At 44.8% G+C, this 17,120-nt stretch overlaps 1 protein-coding gene across 1 annotated transcript in view; it reads left to right on the top strand.

Moving 5' to 3' along the window:
• Nucleotides 1-17,120, top strand: part of Itgav (integrin subunit alpha V) — a 66,766-nt gene that overhangs the window by 18,984 nt on the left and 30,662 nt on the right. Inside the window, exons 3-10 of the mRNA XM_021654451.2 lie at nucleotides 2,090-2,181; nucleotides 7,081-7,195; nucleotides 11,366-11,427; nucleotides 13,134-13,179; nucleotides 13,785-13,910; nucleotides 14,905-14,949; nucleotides 15,605-15,648; nucleotides 16,034-16,090. Coding sequence (XP_021510126.1) covers nucleotides 2,090-2,181; nucleotides 7,081-7,195; nucleotides 11,366-11,427; nucleotides 13,134-13,179; nucleotides 13,785-13,910; nucleotides 14,905-14,949; nucleotides 15,605-15,648; nucleotides 16,034-16,090 — 587 coding nt within the window. The remainder of the gene's footprint in view (nucleotides 1-2,089; nucleotides 2,182-7,080; nucleotides 7,196-11,365; nucleotides 11,428-13,133; nucleotides 13,180-13,784; nucleotides 13,911-14,904; nucleotides 14,950-15,604; nucleotides 15,649-16,033; nucleotides 16,091-17,120) is intronic.

Genomic DNA, 17,120 nt, shown 5'->3' with positions numbered 1-17,120 from the left:
GGCTGGACTATTCTATTTATTTAACATGCTTTGTGGCAAAAGAACTGAGCAGTGTGCATCTATTTTAACCCTGCAAGTCTGGCTTCCTCCCAGCGGAAATCCCTGAGATACTTGCTTTTTATGGCTTTCTGTGCTCCATCTCTCCTGGTGGCTCAGGCCCCACTTCCTTTCACTCTCCTTCTCCCCTGGCTGGCAGAAGTCCAGGCCTATTCTCTCTCCTGCTTGGTGATTGGCTGTTAAGCTGCTTTATTGACATATCCGGGACCAACTGGGGAACAGTGTTTAAACCGGAGATTCTCAGAGCAAGGATTGCAACCATATTTGAGGGGCACAGCAATCAGCATCTGAATCTTTATGCAGTGCACAGTGACATCATGCCTCCAGAAGACCACCAGAAAACACAGATCTTCACATTATGATTCAGAACAGCGGCAGAAATTACAGGAATGAAGTAGCAACAAAAAGAGTTTTACAGTCAGGAGTTACCCTCACCTAAGGAACTCTGCAGCCTTAGGAAGGTTGGGAACTGCTGGTCTAGGTTCCCTGGTTGGTACTGTACCGTGTACCTGTAGGTTCTCATGATTGCATTGTATTAGACACATTAAGAAGCCGTAACATCACGCATTAGGTCATGAATGAGCAGCATCTGAGTTTTCGGTGGATGTCATCACAGTATTTTCAGGGGCAAGGGAAGTTTTCCAGACGAACGAGCCTTGACTACAAAGGCTGTGTGTAGAAATGAGACTCCCGAGTTCACTGGACTGAAGACGGGTGTAAGGGAAGGCGTAGGTACCAACAGGAGCACGTCTTGGGGCTTGGGCAGAAGTATGTCCGCAGAGGTACCAACACGAGCACGTCTTGGGGCTTGGGCAGAAGTATGTCCGCAGAGTAATAGTCGTTAATGCGCGTGTGCTCAGAGGATTTGCCACCTTAATTTCGCCGTAGACCTGTGTCCTTGTCTGCGGCGACATGCTTTGTTGAGATTCGGGTGTGGACTGGAAGAACACATGGGTGTGGCTGAGGGGCGCGAAGGCTTTGTAAATCAGACCTGGAGAGCTCTGCATTGGAAACAGCAGGAGATACAAGAGATTCACCGAACTAGGATGTGGCTGTGGAGTGGGTGCTGTAGAACACTCAAGGTGACTGGTACAGAGATCTACGCTCCCTGATTATTGCTTGGAGGACAAACGGTGCATGAGCATTTTAGTGATACTTTTAGCGTATCTTAGTTATTTGTGGATGAAAGCTTATGCTTTATGCTCATGACAGCGTTCTTTAGGATGGAAGCCAGAGTATTAGCAGAGGTCTTTCTTGGCGGCCCATCTTTACATTCAGCTTTACTTCGCCACCCATTGCCTTTCCTAAGAAATTCATGTGCTTTGATATTCATGCACGTCTTTATGCTGTGCAGGAATGCCTGGGAACACACAGTCATGATTATTTAACAACTTAAAGAGCTTACCTGGAAAGCCGGGCTTACAATCACTCCCCACGTCTGTGGTGTGGTAACCGATGGTGGGAATAGCAAACCTGAGACACTGACAGGAATTTTCTTTCTTTCTTTCTTTTTTCTTAAAGATTTGGGTTTAATAATATGTGTATGAGTGTTTTCCCTGTATGTATGTCTGTGCACCGTGTACGTGCAGGGACATCAGAAAAGGGTGTCCTGGGACTGGAGTTACACATGGTTGTAGGCTGCCAGATGGTCCTGGGCCCCAGTTCTCGGTAAGAGCAGCAAGGACGTAAGCTCTGAGCCATCTCTATGCCCACCACACTTCTATGTGAAAGACACGAGCAACTGCAACGTGGTCAAAGTGTTTGACTAGTCAGAGGGACAACACTTTTTGTCGTGTTTTGTTTTTTTGAGGCAGGGCTCGCCATGCAGCCCTGGCCATCCTAGAACTCACTGTGTAGACCAGGTTGGCTTTGAACTCACAGAGATCCATTTGCCTCCCATGTGCTAGGACTAAGGGCATGTGTCCCTACCCCCCAAAAGGTACACTCTTCTAAACCCGGCTGGACAGAGATGAATCCTCTGTACGAAGAGCAGTCTGTCTGGTTTCTGACCACTCACAACATTCCTTTCCAGGTAATCGAGATTTTGCCAAAGATGACCCACTGGAGTTTAAGTCCCACCAGTGGTTTGGCGCCTCGGTGAGGTCAAAGCAGGACAAAATCTTGGTAAGTCCTCAGATTCTACCTCAGGTGAGTGGGGCCGGTTTATGGGGCACACAGGAAGTTGTGTATGGTCAAGTTGGTAGTGAGATTTGGTCTGTCCAGTGGGACAGGGCGTAATGAAATCAGAGCTCTGATCAAAGGCTGTCTCTCCGAGCATGCTCTCACTCTTCCCTCCCGAGACCAGGCTGCTGCCGCTTCTGCGTTCCTGCCCACCCTCTTCATTTATTCCTGCTCCATTTGGTAGTCGCCGTCAGTTTCTTTCTGTCTGTCATGTTTGGGAATAAAATACCTTTGGCTAATCAAATGCTTTCACACTTAAAAAAACAAAACAAAGCAAAACTGTAAACGACCCTCTTGTCTTTCCTTCTGCCCTCTTCCTCTGCTTAAGCAGTAGTTTAAAATGTCCTTTTAACACGAACCATCTCCATTTCTAATGTTCTCCTCCTAGTAATCTGAGACAGGCATGAGGAGGCAAGATCTCGTCACTCTGACTTCAAGATTACTGAAATTTTACTGCTGCGTCATTTTTTAAAGAAATGTATGCTGCCAATTTTGTTATTGGCTATTTAGATCTTATCTTTCTTGTTCTTTGGCACCACTGAAAAAAGACAACCCCTGTCCTCCCCCCCCACTTTCTTATTTATTTATTTATTTGTTTGCATAATTCTTCATTTTCTCTATGTGAATTTCACATCATATACCTCAATGCCACTCATTTCCATAGCTGCCCTCCATGCTTGTAACCTCCCCTGCAAAAGACAATAAAAATTAAAAATAAAATAAAATAAAATAAAATAAAATAAAATAAAGAATCCCTCCATGGAAGCTGTAGTGTGTGGTGATGTGTCCCACAGAATGCCCAGACAGCTTTACTTGCAAAGGTTCATTGTCATGAACCTTGTTCTGCTTCCCGGCCTCTGGCCACCAGTGCTGGACCCTGCCGACACACCTCCTGGATACCCGTGTTGCTCTGGGTCATGGAGACCCTGTAGCTTTGGTTCCGCAGGACTAGCTCCTCCACGCTCTTCAGCAGTTCACAGTTGGGGTAGATTTTAGGGTGGGCCATCTCAAATCCCTGAACATGGGCCTGGATGGTGGCTGAGCTGGTCAGCCTGCCGGCTCTGCCCAGGTCTGCTGCTCCCATGTCACTGCTGGTGCCAACGTGCAGTGTCCGGCGAGGGGCAGGGCGTGCTCAGCACAGCCCTCAGACATCAACATGTCTGCATGGCCTTTGGTGGTAACAGGAGCCGGGACATCCGCACCATACAGACCCCTGCACACAGACATGGCCCTTGGCGGCAGCATGGCCAGGACATCAGCATGGCCCCAGGTGGCCGTGCAGCCTGCTCACACTGGGCCGTTCCTCACTGCCCTTGCATCTCCAGTTCTGCCTCTCTTTGTGTACAAATCCACGCCGTTTCTCTTTCATCTCTCCACCACATGCTTGCTCATCGTAGTAGTGCCTGCCAGCTGCATACACCTTTAAGAAAAATCAGAATAATTTTATTTTCTATGTATGGGTGCTTTGCTAGCTTGTCTGTCTCTGCACTACGTGCATGTAGTGCTGAGGCCAGAAGAAGATCCCCTGTTACTGCCTTTACAGACAGCTGTGAGCTGCCATGTGGAGGGCGGGGACTTACCCTGGTTCCTCTGGAAGAGCAGCTAGTGCCCCTAAGTCGTGAGCCTTCTCTGAGCCATTTCTGCCACCTTCCCTCCTCCCTACACACTTTTTAGGTCCCCCAACCCCCATTTTGAGACAAGCTTGTAGTGAGAATTTTTGCTTTCTTTAAAAACACGGAAATTTTATGGGGATATTGGTTTCTGTTTTAATCCCAGGTGTGGAATATGAGGCTACTTCAGACTGTCCACAGCAGCTGACTATGATTTCCCTCATGCTCTAGCAGGGGTGTGATTCTGCCAGCTGCAGAGTGTTTCTGCCAGTGCATGACGTTTGGAATTCTGGGGGCTCTTGAGAGGGTTTATAAATGAAGAGCCACTGGTGGATGTTGGTTGCGGTTTATCAAGTGATTGACTACAAAGAGAGGAGGAGAAGAATATCCATCAGTGAAGATCAGCCCTGCCCCCAAAGAACCCAGGGCCCTTAACCAGCAGGAAGTGGTCTCATGATAACGACTCTCCTGCCCCTCATCCTTCTTTCTCTCCTACCTAGTGTTCAGGGGTTGGAAGGGTGGAAGAGAGTTAGGGACCCACAAAGCAGCAAACGCTGGCTACATAGCTCTCACTCTGTAACTGGGCTGTCTTGAACCGACAGTCTTCAGCCTTTCCCTCCCATGCTCTGAGATGACAGGTGTGTGCCTCCATGCCAGGCTCAGTCTTTTTCATCTTGGTTAATGTGACACTGCACGCTCATGTTGTCTCCCCCCCCCCCCCCCGGCTCTCTCCTTAAATGTCTCTGGTAGTGCTTCTTTTTCTACCAACTTCCTAAGTGCTGAGCTGTTTTCAAGCTCTGCTAAAGGCTCCATTGTTTTCTCTAACTAAACCATTGGCCTAGAGGCTTCTTTTAAAATCTGTGCATCGTAATCTCCAAATCAACATCTCTAGCTAAAGGATGGCCGCATGTACAGGGACCTTCCTGTATTATCTATCTACCGTTCTTATTTGTCTGACTGATGAAATACTCTGAATGAGTGTGGTCAAAGTGGGATTCTTTTCACCCGCTCTCAAGGGGCACGAACAGACAGCAGAAGTAGCTTATCCTTGAATGACTTCTCCAACTTGCTGAGAGGCGTGGCTTCCTACTCTATTAGTGATTCCTATAAAAATATATCCACCTCCAAAATGCATCTGTTGATAGATCTCCGTCTTCGTTATCTGCCGTGCAGGGAGCTACCACCCCTCCTCATGCTCATTGCTCCTCTCCTCTCTCAGCTTCCTCTCACGCCCTAGCTACCACCTGTTCTGCATAGCAGTTCTTCGGGGCTCAGTATTTCCCTGTCTTGATGGAAACAAGTGGCTTTCTATCTCTGAATTTAACCAAACTGGCATGCAAGTATCACTAAAATCAGGCGCTTTTTTGTAGTTAGGGGTTGTGTTGGTGTGATAAAAAGCACGATGACCAAACGCAGCTTCAGGGGGAGACTCGTTTCTGTCACAGTCCCCCTTAGAGTCCATGATCCGAGAAGTCAGGCAAAGAACGAGATGCAGGAGCTGAAGCACAGGCTGTGGAGGAGTGCGGCTTCCTGGGTTGTGTCTGACGGCTTCTCACAGCACTCTGGGCTACAGCCCAGGGGTGACCTCCCACAGCAATAGACAATGAATAAAATGCCCCACATGCTAATTCGGTGGAGGCTTTTTTTTTTTCAGTTAATGTTTTTGTTTCCAAAATGACTCTAGCCTGTGTCAAGTTGACATAAAAGTTAGCCAGCACAGGGTATAGGTTGTCTTCCTGTGTTATCTCTATCATAAATATGCCAATGACACATGTTTGTGGGTTTATTTCTTTCATATACCAGGTCATTTCAGTCAGTACCTAGTGTTATGTGCCTTCTACTGAGAGAGTGTTTGTTAATTTTTATTCAGCCATCTCCTTTCATTCAGTGTTCATTTTTAATTTCATTTTCTCAGAGATTCCTCTTCAATTATTTTATTTTTACTTACCATTTTGTCATATGATGATGAAGAATTATTAGGAAAACATCTGTTAAAGAGTTGAGGCTTCAGGAGGACATTCGAGGACGGTAGCCAGACTTTTGGCTACTTCTTTGGGTTCTTTTTCCTATCTCCCTATACCACCTCATCCACAACCCCCCAACACTAAGTAGGAGGGAAAGACGAGAAGGGAAGGGGGTGTCAATATCATTAGACTACTTTCTGCTGATTAGGGATGTAGAGTTCTTTGGGGCAAATTTGATCTTCCTTGTCAGGATAATGCCAAACAGCAAACAGCAACAGGAGCAAACAGCAAACACACCTCTTAGGGCACTGGCGTTTAACTACCCTCTCAAGAGTCCCCAGAATTCCAGAAGTAAACTGTGTGCATCTGGCAGAGTCACTCCCCTGCCTGAGAACAAATCACAGCCAGCTGCTGTAGACAGTCTGAAGCAGCCCCGTATTCCACCCCTGGGACTCAAGCGACTATTCTCCCCTAATGTTTCTGTTTTTTAAAGAGAACATGTCACACAATAGGCCTTAGAGCTGACGTGAGAAGGGGTGTCAGGGGCAGAAAGGTGTATGAAGCAAAACCAAGCAGAAAGTGCTTGTCTACCCTGGGCAGTCGGGGACATGCAGAGAAGTAACAGCTCCTGTTTTTAGCTTCATGAGTGGATAGGAAATAGTCTAAGGTCAGGTTTCTCTTAAAAGGTTATTTTAGAAATATGAGCTTTCTTCTAGCAGCTTAAATTGTTGAATTTTTGCAAGTCTTCTGTGTCACTAGAACACTCATTATTTTACGGCTTCTACGTGGCGTTGAGATCAGATCTTTGGAAAGTACAGAGGAGAAGCCCTGCAGGGAATTTTTGCTGCTCTTACTGCTTGCTGTGTAACTTAGGGGTATCTCCTACAAGCGTGAGGATGTGATTTCTTCCAAAAGTTGACTCAGTCTGTGACCTTCAGCTCAGCTCACGGCACCTGGAAACAGTGTTACTTGACACAAGAGCTTTGCTGACTGCTGGAAACACGAATTGTGGACTACAAGTGTAGTCTTCAGAAAAGTCCACCCCTGACTTTGCCTAAAAGGCTTTGAAGTGAGAGAAGGATCTAAAAACAAACAAACAAAAAACAAACAACAAAAAAAAAACCCACTTCTTTTTACAACCTTTATTTGCTCCTGTGATGAGGGAGAGACGAGGTTTGAATTTTTCAGTAGTCTGAGGTAGCGTGGATATCGGGATTATTAATTTTTCAGAGGATTCTTGTGTAATGGACTAAACCTTTGAATTTCAGGCCTGTGCTCCGTTGTACCACTGGAGGACCGAGATGAAGCAGGAGAGAGAGCCGGTCGGCACTTGCTTTCTTCAGGACGGAACAAGGACTGTTGAGTATGCTCCGTGCAGGTCAAGTAGGTGTGACAAGCAGCCCCTGCGCTTAGCGAGAGACCCCAGGAGCCTGCTGTGTGGCATGCAGTATGTGTGTTCGTGTGCTTGTGTGTCAAAATGTGTAGCCATTGTGAGGGAGACAGAGCAAAATGAAAAGTAATTCTGCTCATACAAAGAAATTGCAGATGTGAATTAATCATCTTTCTTGTTTCTAAGAGCTCAGTTTGGACAGCCTTGGTTCCTGATAATTAATACCTGATTTTGGAAATCTGTTGTTTCCAGTCACAGTTAGTGAAGACATACTCATGTGAGCTTCTCTCAAGGAGAACTGGGCATCACAGTTGAAGAATCAGAGTCACTATGTCAGGCCTGGCACCAGCTTTTTTACAAGCTCTATAAGGTGGTTTTGTTGGATTCCAAAGTTTGAGAAACATGGGTGTAGATGAATAATGTTAAAAAAGATGTTTCTGTGACCAGAGTTGGCACAGGAAGGTGAAGCTAGTGTTTTGGTGCCTGTGTCTAAATTTGCCAGGCTTTGGTTTCATTGGAATTTCAACTAACGTTAGTTGTAGCTCCTGTCTGTTGGTTATCCCTCAGGCTTTTCCCTGAGGCTAGCTGAAATTCCAGTGTCAGTTAATACCCTGGTGATTTCAAGCAGGGGTCACTTTGGTTTCTCCTTTCTCCACATGTCTTTCTTCCACTGGGGATCACAGACCTTTTGTGAAGCCCACTTTTTATTGGATTGGCCCTAAGTTTACAGCCTCTTTATATCAAAGACATACAACTAGGTTGTCCAAGCCAGGCTGTGATGGTGCAAGCTTTTAATCCCAGCACATGGGGAAGCAGAGACAGGTGGATCTCTGTGAGTTCAAGGCCAGCCTGGTCTACAGAGTGAGTTCTAGACACCCAGAGCTACACAGAGAAACCCTGTCTTGAAAAACAAACAAACAGATTGTACGAATGCAGTCTTGCCTTGTCTATGAGCACATTCTGCAGGATGTTCCATCTACATTTAAGATAGATGCGACATTTGATACTACGTGGGTAGGATCAAATCCTACATGCTACCAATTTTTTTTAATGAATCGTTTATTTAGAGCAGTTTCCCAAATAGTAACTTCAGAACATGATTAACAGTGAGTAATGAAACAGTGACCAGCAAAATTGTGCCAACAAATGGGGAACTCCATGTAGTCTCCCTGGTACCTTTTATGATGCTCAGATAGTTGAGCAGGCAGAATTAATTAGCAAAATCACACCACTTAAGACTCTTCCCGTTAGAGCTGTTGATTCCGTGTTAGCTGGCATATAACCTCAGGTCAAAGGAGTGACGCAGTCTTCCAGCGTCTAAGTGCTTGGGTTTTCGGGGAATTGCAAATTTTTTATTAAACAATCACTTCTTAGTTGGACACTTGGTCATGCCAGTTGTTGTAATGGGGAAGTAAGCAAAGGAATGGTGCCTGTGTGGAGAGCAGGCCCTGCGCAGGGCGCCGGAGACAGCGCGGCATCCCAGCGCTTGGTACCATCCGTGTCGCTGCCTTTGGGTGGGTGTTTGGGTCGTGGCCAGCATGTACAGGACGTAAGGACTACTTTGGCATTTTTGATGCCCGTATTTCAGAAACGCGCTCATTTTGAAAATAGAACTTTGTAGCTATGAGAGAGAGCTCATCATTCTGTGTCAGTAAAGCTGATATGGAACACATGCAGGTACACACTCACGCATGCCTACAGACTTGTGTGGACACACAGGCTTACACACACACACACACACACACACACGCACAGCAGTTACCTTTGTTCGCACTCGAGAAGTGCCGAAAGTGAGGCTCATCCGCTGGAGCATTTCCCTGCCTATATTTGATGGTACTGAATGGTCAACCATTGCATACCATGATTTAAACCCAGGTTGTCATTTTTTCCCTTCGGTGCTAGGTGTTGGGCCCAGGCTCTCATTTCGTTAAGCGCTTTCACTCCTGAACTATAACCAGACCTAGGTCTACCGTAGTCCAGAAGAATTCTTTCCTTGTGTTGCTTACCAGAGAACGTACTTTCCACTTCAGCTGCTTCTAAAAAGAGCATTTTAGTGATGGGACCTGTGTTTCCCTTCCTTCCTTTCTTTATTTTTTCCTTCCTTCCTTTTTTTTCTTTCTTTTGTTCTTTCTTTCTTTCTTTCTCCTCCTCCTCCTCCTCCTCTTCTTCCTCTCCTGCTTCTTTGAGACAGGGTTTCTCTATTTAGCCTTGGCTGTCCTGGACTTACTTTGTAGACCAGGCTGGCCTTGAACTCACAGAGATCTGCCTTTTTCTGCCTCCCTGAGTGCTGGCGTTACAGAATGCCACACCCATTTGCTTATACACTTAGAGAAAGTTGAGTCATTCTGGAGTTGACACGCTATATGGCCCCCGTTTCCTGAAACTCGTCAACGCCTGGCTCTTATCAGAAAGGGTTTATGGATTTCGAATTTAACTAAAACATCTCAAAGAAAAGCGTCATAAAACACAGAGGCAGAGGAAATGGCAGAAAAGACAACCAGGTGATAGTACAGAAGTGTGTCCACACCTCTGAACTCTGAGATACCGCAGACTCCAGATGAGAAAAGGGCGGTTTACCCAGAGCGGATGAGGATAAGGAGCGAGAGTGTGAAAACCTGGGTCATGGCCCCAGATTCCGCTGACAGCAATTCCTTTAACACAGCAGTGGTTACTGCTTGCACACTTCCTGACCAGGCATTTTCCAGGTACCATTTGATTTGTTTATTTTTTATTTTTCTGCTTTCTTCTTTCATGTATTACATGCTGACCACAGTTTTTACCCCAGCACCATTTGACATTCTTCATTTTATTCATCCTTCTGTAAACTGTATGGTCCAGAACACCATGACTCCCATTTTGAGAGGTCACATGCTGACCTCTTTGTGTATGCTTGTGCTGGGGTGCTGTTGTTTTGTTTTGTTTTGGTTGGCTGCCGAGTCATTGATTTTGCTTTTCACATGACCTGCCTGAATAAAGAGCTTCACTGCTTGCTTCCTTGTTACTTCTTTATTGTTTGCGGTTGCTTCTGGCTTTGAAGACAGTTTCCTTGACCATACTTGGCCTTAGCAGTGGCCACATGTCCATCTGTGAAGACTGCCTGAGTCATATAGTATGAAGTTAGTTTTAATTGAGTGGTAAGTTACTTAGTTCAGAATTGGTTGCTTTTCCTAAGACTTACAAAAGAAGGAACAGTTACAAAAAAGCAAATTATTGACTTCTGTGGTTGAAAGACACTCTGGGAGCCATGTTTAAATGAGACTCCCGTGAGTACAGCTGCAAGAACAGTTGCTTGTTTTACCCTTCCTGGAACATTAAGTTTGGACTTCTCAATTGTCTGAAAATCTGCACCGTGTTATTTGTAGTTTTTTGTTGTGTTTGTTTGTTTGTTTTTGTTTTTATTTTTTAGACAGGGTCTCTTGAAATAGCCCTGGCTGTCCTGGAACTCGCTATGTAGACCAGACTGTCCTTGAACTCACAAAGGTCCTTCTGAGTGCTGCTTAAAGGCGTGCACCAACAGCTGCCATCGAGTGTTTCAGCTGCATCGTCTATAAAATACTCATGTAGGAAATATATTGGGGCAGTGTAGATCTCCCTGCTGGCAACTGTGAGGTTCCCTGAAGGAGGAAGCACTTCAGAGAGAAGGCTTCCATTTGCAGCCGGAGCCTCACTGCTCTGTGTGGATAATGTTCACCGCTGAATAGAGAACGTACATTATAGAGCGCATTGCATGCCATGATTTTTTTTTTTGAGAGATTTTAAGCTATGTATTTGCTTTGCATACTCACAGTGATTGATGTTTCGTGACAGAAGCTATAATTTTTCTGGAGCTGTATTTGCAGGAAGGCGTTTAGTCCAGCTCTGGTGACGCATGCCTTAATATCCTAGCACTCAGAGGTGGGGGGGGAGCCTGAATGTGACGCTAGTCTGGGTTACATAGTGGGCTTCTGTCTATGGAAAAAAGATCTCAGCTGTCCCGGGTGACTGGTCACACCCTCCACCCTCCATCTCGGTGTCTGGGCTGAGGAGCTGGTCCTGGCGGACATGTCCCGAGTCAGTCATTCAGAGAGGTCTTGGGTCCAACCACAGTGCATTCATTTCATGCTTTGTTCTGTGTTATTTGCTTGTTTTGGGTTTTGTGTATATTTCCAATCTTTTTATTTTAGAAAATATAGATGCTGATGGACAGGGATTTTGTCAAGGAGGATTCAGCATTGATTTTACTAAAGTAAGTTCTCATTTAAGATAGATTCGGATCTTCTTTACTGACTCAGCTGGGTTTAAAGATACGTGGTCCTGACTTCAGTTTTTTTCATAATTATCATGTTTTAATGAAAATGGAGTGAAGCAGTCTGTTCATTTTGATATTCTTTGACTTAAAATATTCCCTCCTTCAGAAACATTGCACAGTGAGAGTTGGGGAAGGCAGAAAATTTCCGCAGTACATGATAGGCAACTATGACAACACAAAAGTTCCCAGGGAAGGCAAAACTGGCTCATACAGCAAAGGAGCTTGCCACCAAGCCTGGCGACTTCAGTTCATCCCTGGAACCCACATGAGCTGACGACAGATTTGTTCCCACATCTACACCTCCCTTACTTACATCATGCACAACACACACATGCACTCACACACACACACACACTTACACACATACACTCAAAACTCCTGCACACAATACAAATACACACATTCATACAAACGCATTCACACACACATATACACTTACACACGCTCAGAACACCCACATACACACATTCACTATCACACACACACACACACACGCACACTTGAAACTTCCACTTATGGGAATTTACAGAATATTACAGTTTTCTTTTCAACTGAATTTTTTTTCACAAAAGCTATTAATAGGAATTTTGTTACAAAATTAGTTTAATTATGTAAAAGCTGGGAAACATATCTGGTTGCCATCGTTTTGTTTTTTTGTTTTTTTTGTCTGTCGGTGCCAAGTGAAGCTGAGGCAGTTCAACATGGTGAAAAACTCTCATGAGCAGGGTTCTATTCCTAATTAAGCTGACATGCTCTTCAAACTCAAACAGTTTTTAGTTTATCTAAGTAAAAATTTCAGCAGCATTTTTACAGACAAACTTTCTTAAGTATGCTTCTTTAAAACTTTTTTGTTCACTTCAGTATCTTTTTTTGTCAGCTGCCTAAACACTTTGAATAGCAAGTTGATAATGTTAACCCTTCCTGTGAGAAGTTGCAAAAATACATTGATTAAAACAAGAGCTTCCTGGGACTGGGAGATGGCACATCCCATAATCCCAACACTCAGGAGGCTGAGGCAGAGGGTTTGCAAGTTCAGAGCTACACTGGCAACCCAGCAAGACTGCTTCAAAGTAAAAAAACAACACCCGAGGCAACAATGGCAGCAATAAATGTAGAATGTAAAGTTAGAGGAAAAAATATCTTGCCTGTAGCAAGAAAAAAAATTTCAAGACTCCATCATGCACTAACAAGTTTGTAATGGGCTTAAAAAATTTTCGTGTCCTTACTGAAATTTCCCCTCTGAAGCCACATATTTCAAGGTTTATGAGAAACTAAAATGGTTTTTCTTTAGCAGAATATTTCTCGATGATCACTGGAAATTTTATCTTAAGTAGTCATAATAAATGGAGTTGAGAAGCACCTCTTTCCTAACTGAAAGCAAGCCCTGTTTCTGCCAGTGTTTCATTCAGAATGTACAGAGTAGCCCATATCTTCAGAAACAATGTTTCCATGTTAAATGAAGGTCTTAAATTCCTGAATTCCTTTCAAAAAAGTTACTGTGTACTGCTGAAACAAGGGAGCCAGCAGCTGGGATTTAATTATGATATATATTTAATATGTGCACTAGTATCTGAATGTTTAGCACGCTGGTTTCTGTGTCCCAGCTCGCTGTCTTATCTCTTCTGCTCTGTGGTTTGATGTAGGCTGACAGAGTACTTCTTGGTGGTCCTGGCAGCTTTTATTGGCAAGGTAGGTTCACATTTTTCAACTGAGTACTTGGCCACTCATATGCCTGTGAAGTATTTCAAATTATACTGAAGGAAGAAATAGAAAATGTAGAGTTTTACTGCTACAGAACAAAAGCAGCAGCTTAAAGTGCAGAAAGGAAGCTTGAAGTGCTGCTCTCTGGTTCGCGGTGGCAGCTCTGACAGCTGTGTTTACAGCCTAGGGTGTGTAGCTCCTGAGTGTTTACCAGGCCCAGCTTCAGCCCCAGCACTGGGGTTAGGGTCAGAAGACGAAACACACAAGCTTGGGTTTGTTCTTCTTTTCATTAATGCCTTGTGCCCGATGGCGTAGGCAAGGGAGATGGTATTCCTGAGAAACCACTGTGAACGAGGCCAGACTTGGCGATTCTGCTGCTTTAAGACACATCTGTTGTACATTGATGCCATGTTTATATAATTGGCCTGAAATATACAACTAAAAGTCTCGATTCACAGAGAATTGTTTTTAGGTAAGCTCTCCCTCTCTCTCTCTCTACACACACACACACACACACACACACGTGGTTGTGGGTGTCTAGCAGGACCTGTGTTCTCCTCGCCTCACACGCTCCTGTGTGCCCTCCTCCACAGGCCAGCTCATTTCCGACCAAGTGGCAGAGATCATATCTAAGTACGACCCCAACGTCTACAGCATCAAATACAACAACCAGCTAGCGACACGGACTGCACAGGCAATTTTTGATGACAGTTATTTGGGTAAGTAAGCGCAAACTACAGACTGATGGTATGGGGTTGTGGCATATTTGCCCTGCTAGTTTGCACATACTACGTTAGGTAAAAAAAAAATTATGTGAAGTAGATTAATTTTTAATAAAGCCATCTGAGGGGCATGTGGCATCGATGGGCATTGCATGCCGAGGTTATGCCATAATTCAGTAACTAAAGCTGAGGAGGCGCTTACTGCTCTATAACACTGCTAGTTAACAGGTAACCGTGAGATGATGCCCCTCTTCCGGGCGTTGTCTGGGTAGTCTTTGCGCAGCTCATGTAATTCCCACGAGTCTACGGGACACACCATCCCCGCTCACACCTCATCACTAATAACGCTGGGGTCCAGAGGCCAGGCCGCTTGCTCGCGCTGCCTGACTACAGGCTTTGGTTTGGGGATGTGTCACTGTTGGTTCTCGCTCTTTAAGTTTCTCTCTTATTTATGGAAACAAGTCACACCACAGAAGTGGGGCTCCCTGACTGAGAATCTGTTATTCCTTGTGCCTTCTGGGCAAACTGCAGATTGCTGTTAATACTGCTGTTAACACTCCTTTTGTCTTATTTTCCGAATAGGGATGCCTTTTCTGAGTATTTAACCGACTCGCTGCCTTCAGGGTTTTAATTAACTAATTAATTTAGTATAGTGTTCTGTCTGCATGTACACCTGCATGCCAGAAGAGGGCACTAGATATCACTGCAGGTGGTTGTGAGCTGCTATGTGGTTGCTGGGAATTGAATTTAGGACCTTTGGAAGAGCAGCCAGAGCTGCTGGATGTGAGCCATCTCTCCAGCCCTTCCTTCCTTCCTTCCTTCCTTCCTTCCTTCCTTCCTTCCTTCCTTCCTTCCTTCCTTCCTTCCTCTTTCTTTCTCTTTCTTTCTTCCTTTTTTCCTTTCTTTCCTTTCTTTCTTGTCACGTGCATATGGATTCTTTACCCCTAGAAGGGAAGGCACAGCAAGTGTCTCGCCTTCTGTTTCTGTCCAGGTTACTCCGTGGCTGTGGGAGACTTCAATGGCGATGGCGTTGAAGGTAGGAAGAGCTCGGGCTACTGTTAACCCTCTCCATATAAGCATCTGAAATACAAGGCACTGGGAATTTCAGCGGTGTGAGGCCCTTGCTATGGAATACACAGAAGGAAGAGAGCGTTGGGAGGAGGCGGCATGGCTTCGCCTGGCAGGACACGATGGAATGGCCGTGGCTTCTGCCCGTGGCACCAGCCTCATTTCTGTTTACTTTTTTTTTTTTTTTTTTGTACTTGCTATAGTACTTGATCTTTCCATCCCCATTTCATAAGATGGCAAATGACTTAGAGCTTACTTGCTTGTATTTGAGTTCCTGGCTGGCCTTGAACTCATTCTGTAGACAAGGTTGCCCTCAAGCTTAATCTGCCTGCCTCCACAGAGGTCCTCCTGCTTCTGCCTCCCGAGGGTTGGCATTAAAGGTGTGTGCCACCAGGCCTGACATATTTGAGTTTTTAATAATGTTTTATGACTTACAAATTATGTTTTTATAATGTAAAATGCAAGGTAGGTTTTTTTGTATGCAACATCAATTAAAGAATATCTAGTTCATTTTCTACTGGATTAATAAAATTTAAAGCTCTCTGGCAGAGTACCTACATCTGTAAATTCCAGTGTTTGTCTTAAGAATGAGTAATTAAGGTTTGACTTTTTCTTCCCCCCAGATTTTGTGTCAGGAGTTCCAAGAGCAGCGAGGACTTTGGGAATGGTAGGAGTTAAAAGTGTTGTTTTTGAACACCAGGGCAGGGGCTGGGGTTATGGTCAGAAGATGGAGAGTTCTGCCTCCCTGGCATGGGGCCTCTCTTTGGATCACCAGCGTGCGTGAGCGTGCAGGCCTGCCACACTGCAGCCACTGTGCTGTGGGTGAGGTGAGACAGGTGCTACCGGAGCTCACGGTCGGCCAGCATGCTAATGGCCGCCCTCCCGGCTTAGAAAGGGACTGCCTCACACAAGCACGCTCAGCGTGGACCTCCGGTCTCCACACACAGACACACACCCTGCCCCCTGCACATGTCTCCACAGACACGTTCACCCTGAATCTGGAGCTGTCATTACCTTCACTGTCTTTCACTTGCTTTTGCTTTCCTCCATAGGTTTATATTTACGATGGGAAAAACATGTCGTCCTTATACAATTTCACTGGTGAACAGGTATGCTATTAAAATGTCACACCCTATTATAAGAATTGACTGAAAAAAATGTAGGAAGGTATTAAAAGTAGAGATATTAAAGCCCTGAACATCGTAAGCTGTCGCAGGCTGAAGAGGGTCCGATCACACAGGCTTCAGGCTTTGGTTTTGTTTTTCCGAGGCGGTGGTTTCTCTATATCCTCCTGGCTGTCCTGGAACTCACTGTGAAGACCAGTCTAGCCTCAAACTTAGACATCCACCTGCCTCTGCCTCCTGATTGTTGGGATTAAAGGTGTGTGCCACCACTGCCCAGCTGGCTTTTGATATTTTACCTTTGTTTTTAAACAAAAAATTTTGATTCAGCAAATCTTTTTATCTTGCCATATTATAGCTTGTTTTTGTTTGCTATTTAAAAAAAACATGAAAGTAAAATTGTACATACATGAAAATGTAATATTTCCCTATGATGTCATTAAAGTTTCCTTAAAGAATGACCTGTGACATTTTTAATCCCAGAACTAGGGAGGCAGAGGCAGGTGGATCTCTGAGCATTGGAGGCCAGACGGGTCTACAGAGCGAGTTCTAACCCCTTACCCCAAACAAAGGGGAAAAAATTAGAATGACCTGTGTGTGTTAGTGTTATTAGATGCCAAAAAGCACAACACAGATGTGTGTGTTACTGATGGTGTATTCTCAGTTATGTGTTACTGATGGTGTGTACACAGTTGTGTGTTACTGATGGTGTATTCTCAGTTGTGTGTTACTGATGGTGTATTCTCAGTTATGTGTTACTGATGGTGTGTACTCAGTTGTGTGTTACTGATGGTGTATTCTCAGTTGTGTGTTCCTGATGGTGTGTACGCAGTTGTGTGTTACTGATGGTGTGTACGCAGTTGTGTGTTACTGATGGTGTGTACGCAGTTGTGTGTTACTGATGGTGTGTACTCAGTGTCTGTTACTGATGGTGTGTACGCAGTTGTGTGTTACTGATGGTGTGTACTCAGTTGTGAATTATTGATGGTGTATTCTCAGTTATGTGTTACTGATGGTG

Source organism: Meriones unguiculatus, chromosome 8, assembly GCF_030254825.1.
Source record: "Meriones unguiculatus strain TT.TT164.6M chromosome 8, Bangor_MerUng_6.1, whole genome shotgun sequence".
Lineage (NCBI taxonomy): Eukaryota > Metazoa > Chordata > Mammalia > Rodentia > Muridae > Meriones > Meriones unguiculatus.
This window is presented reverse-complemented; position numbering and strand designations above follow the sequence as displayed.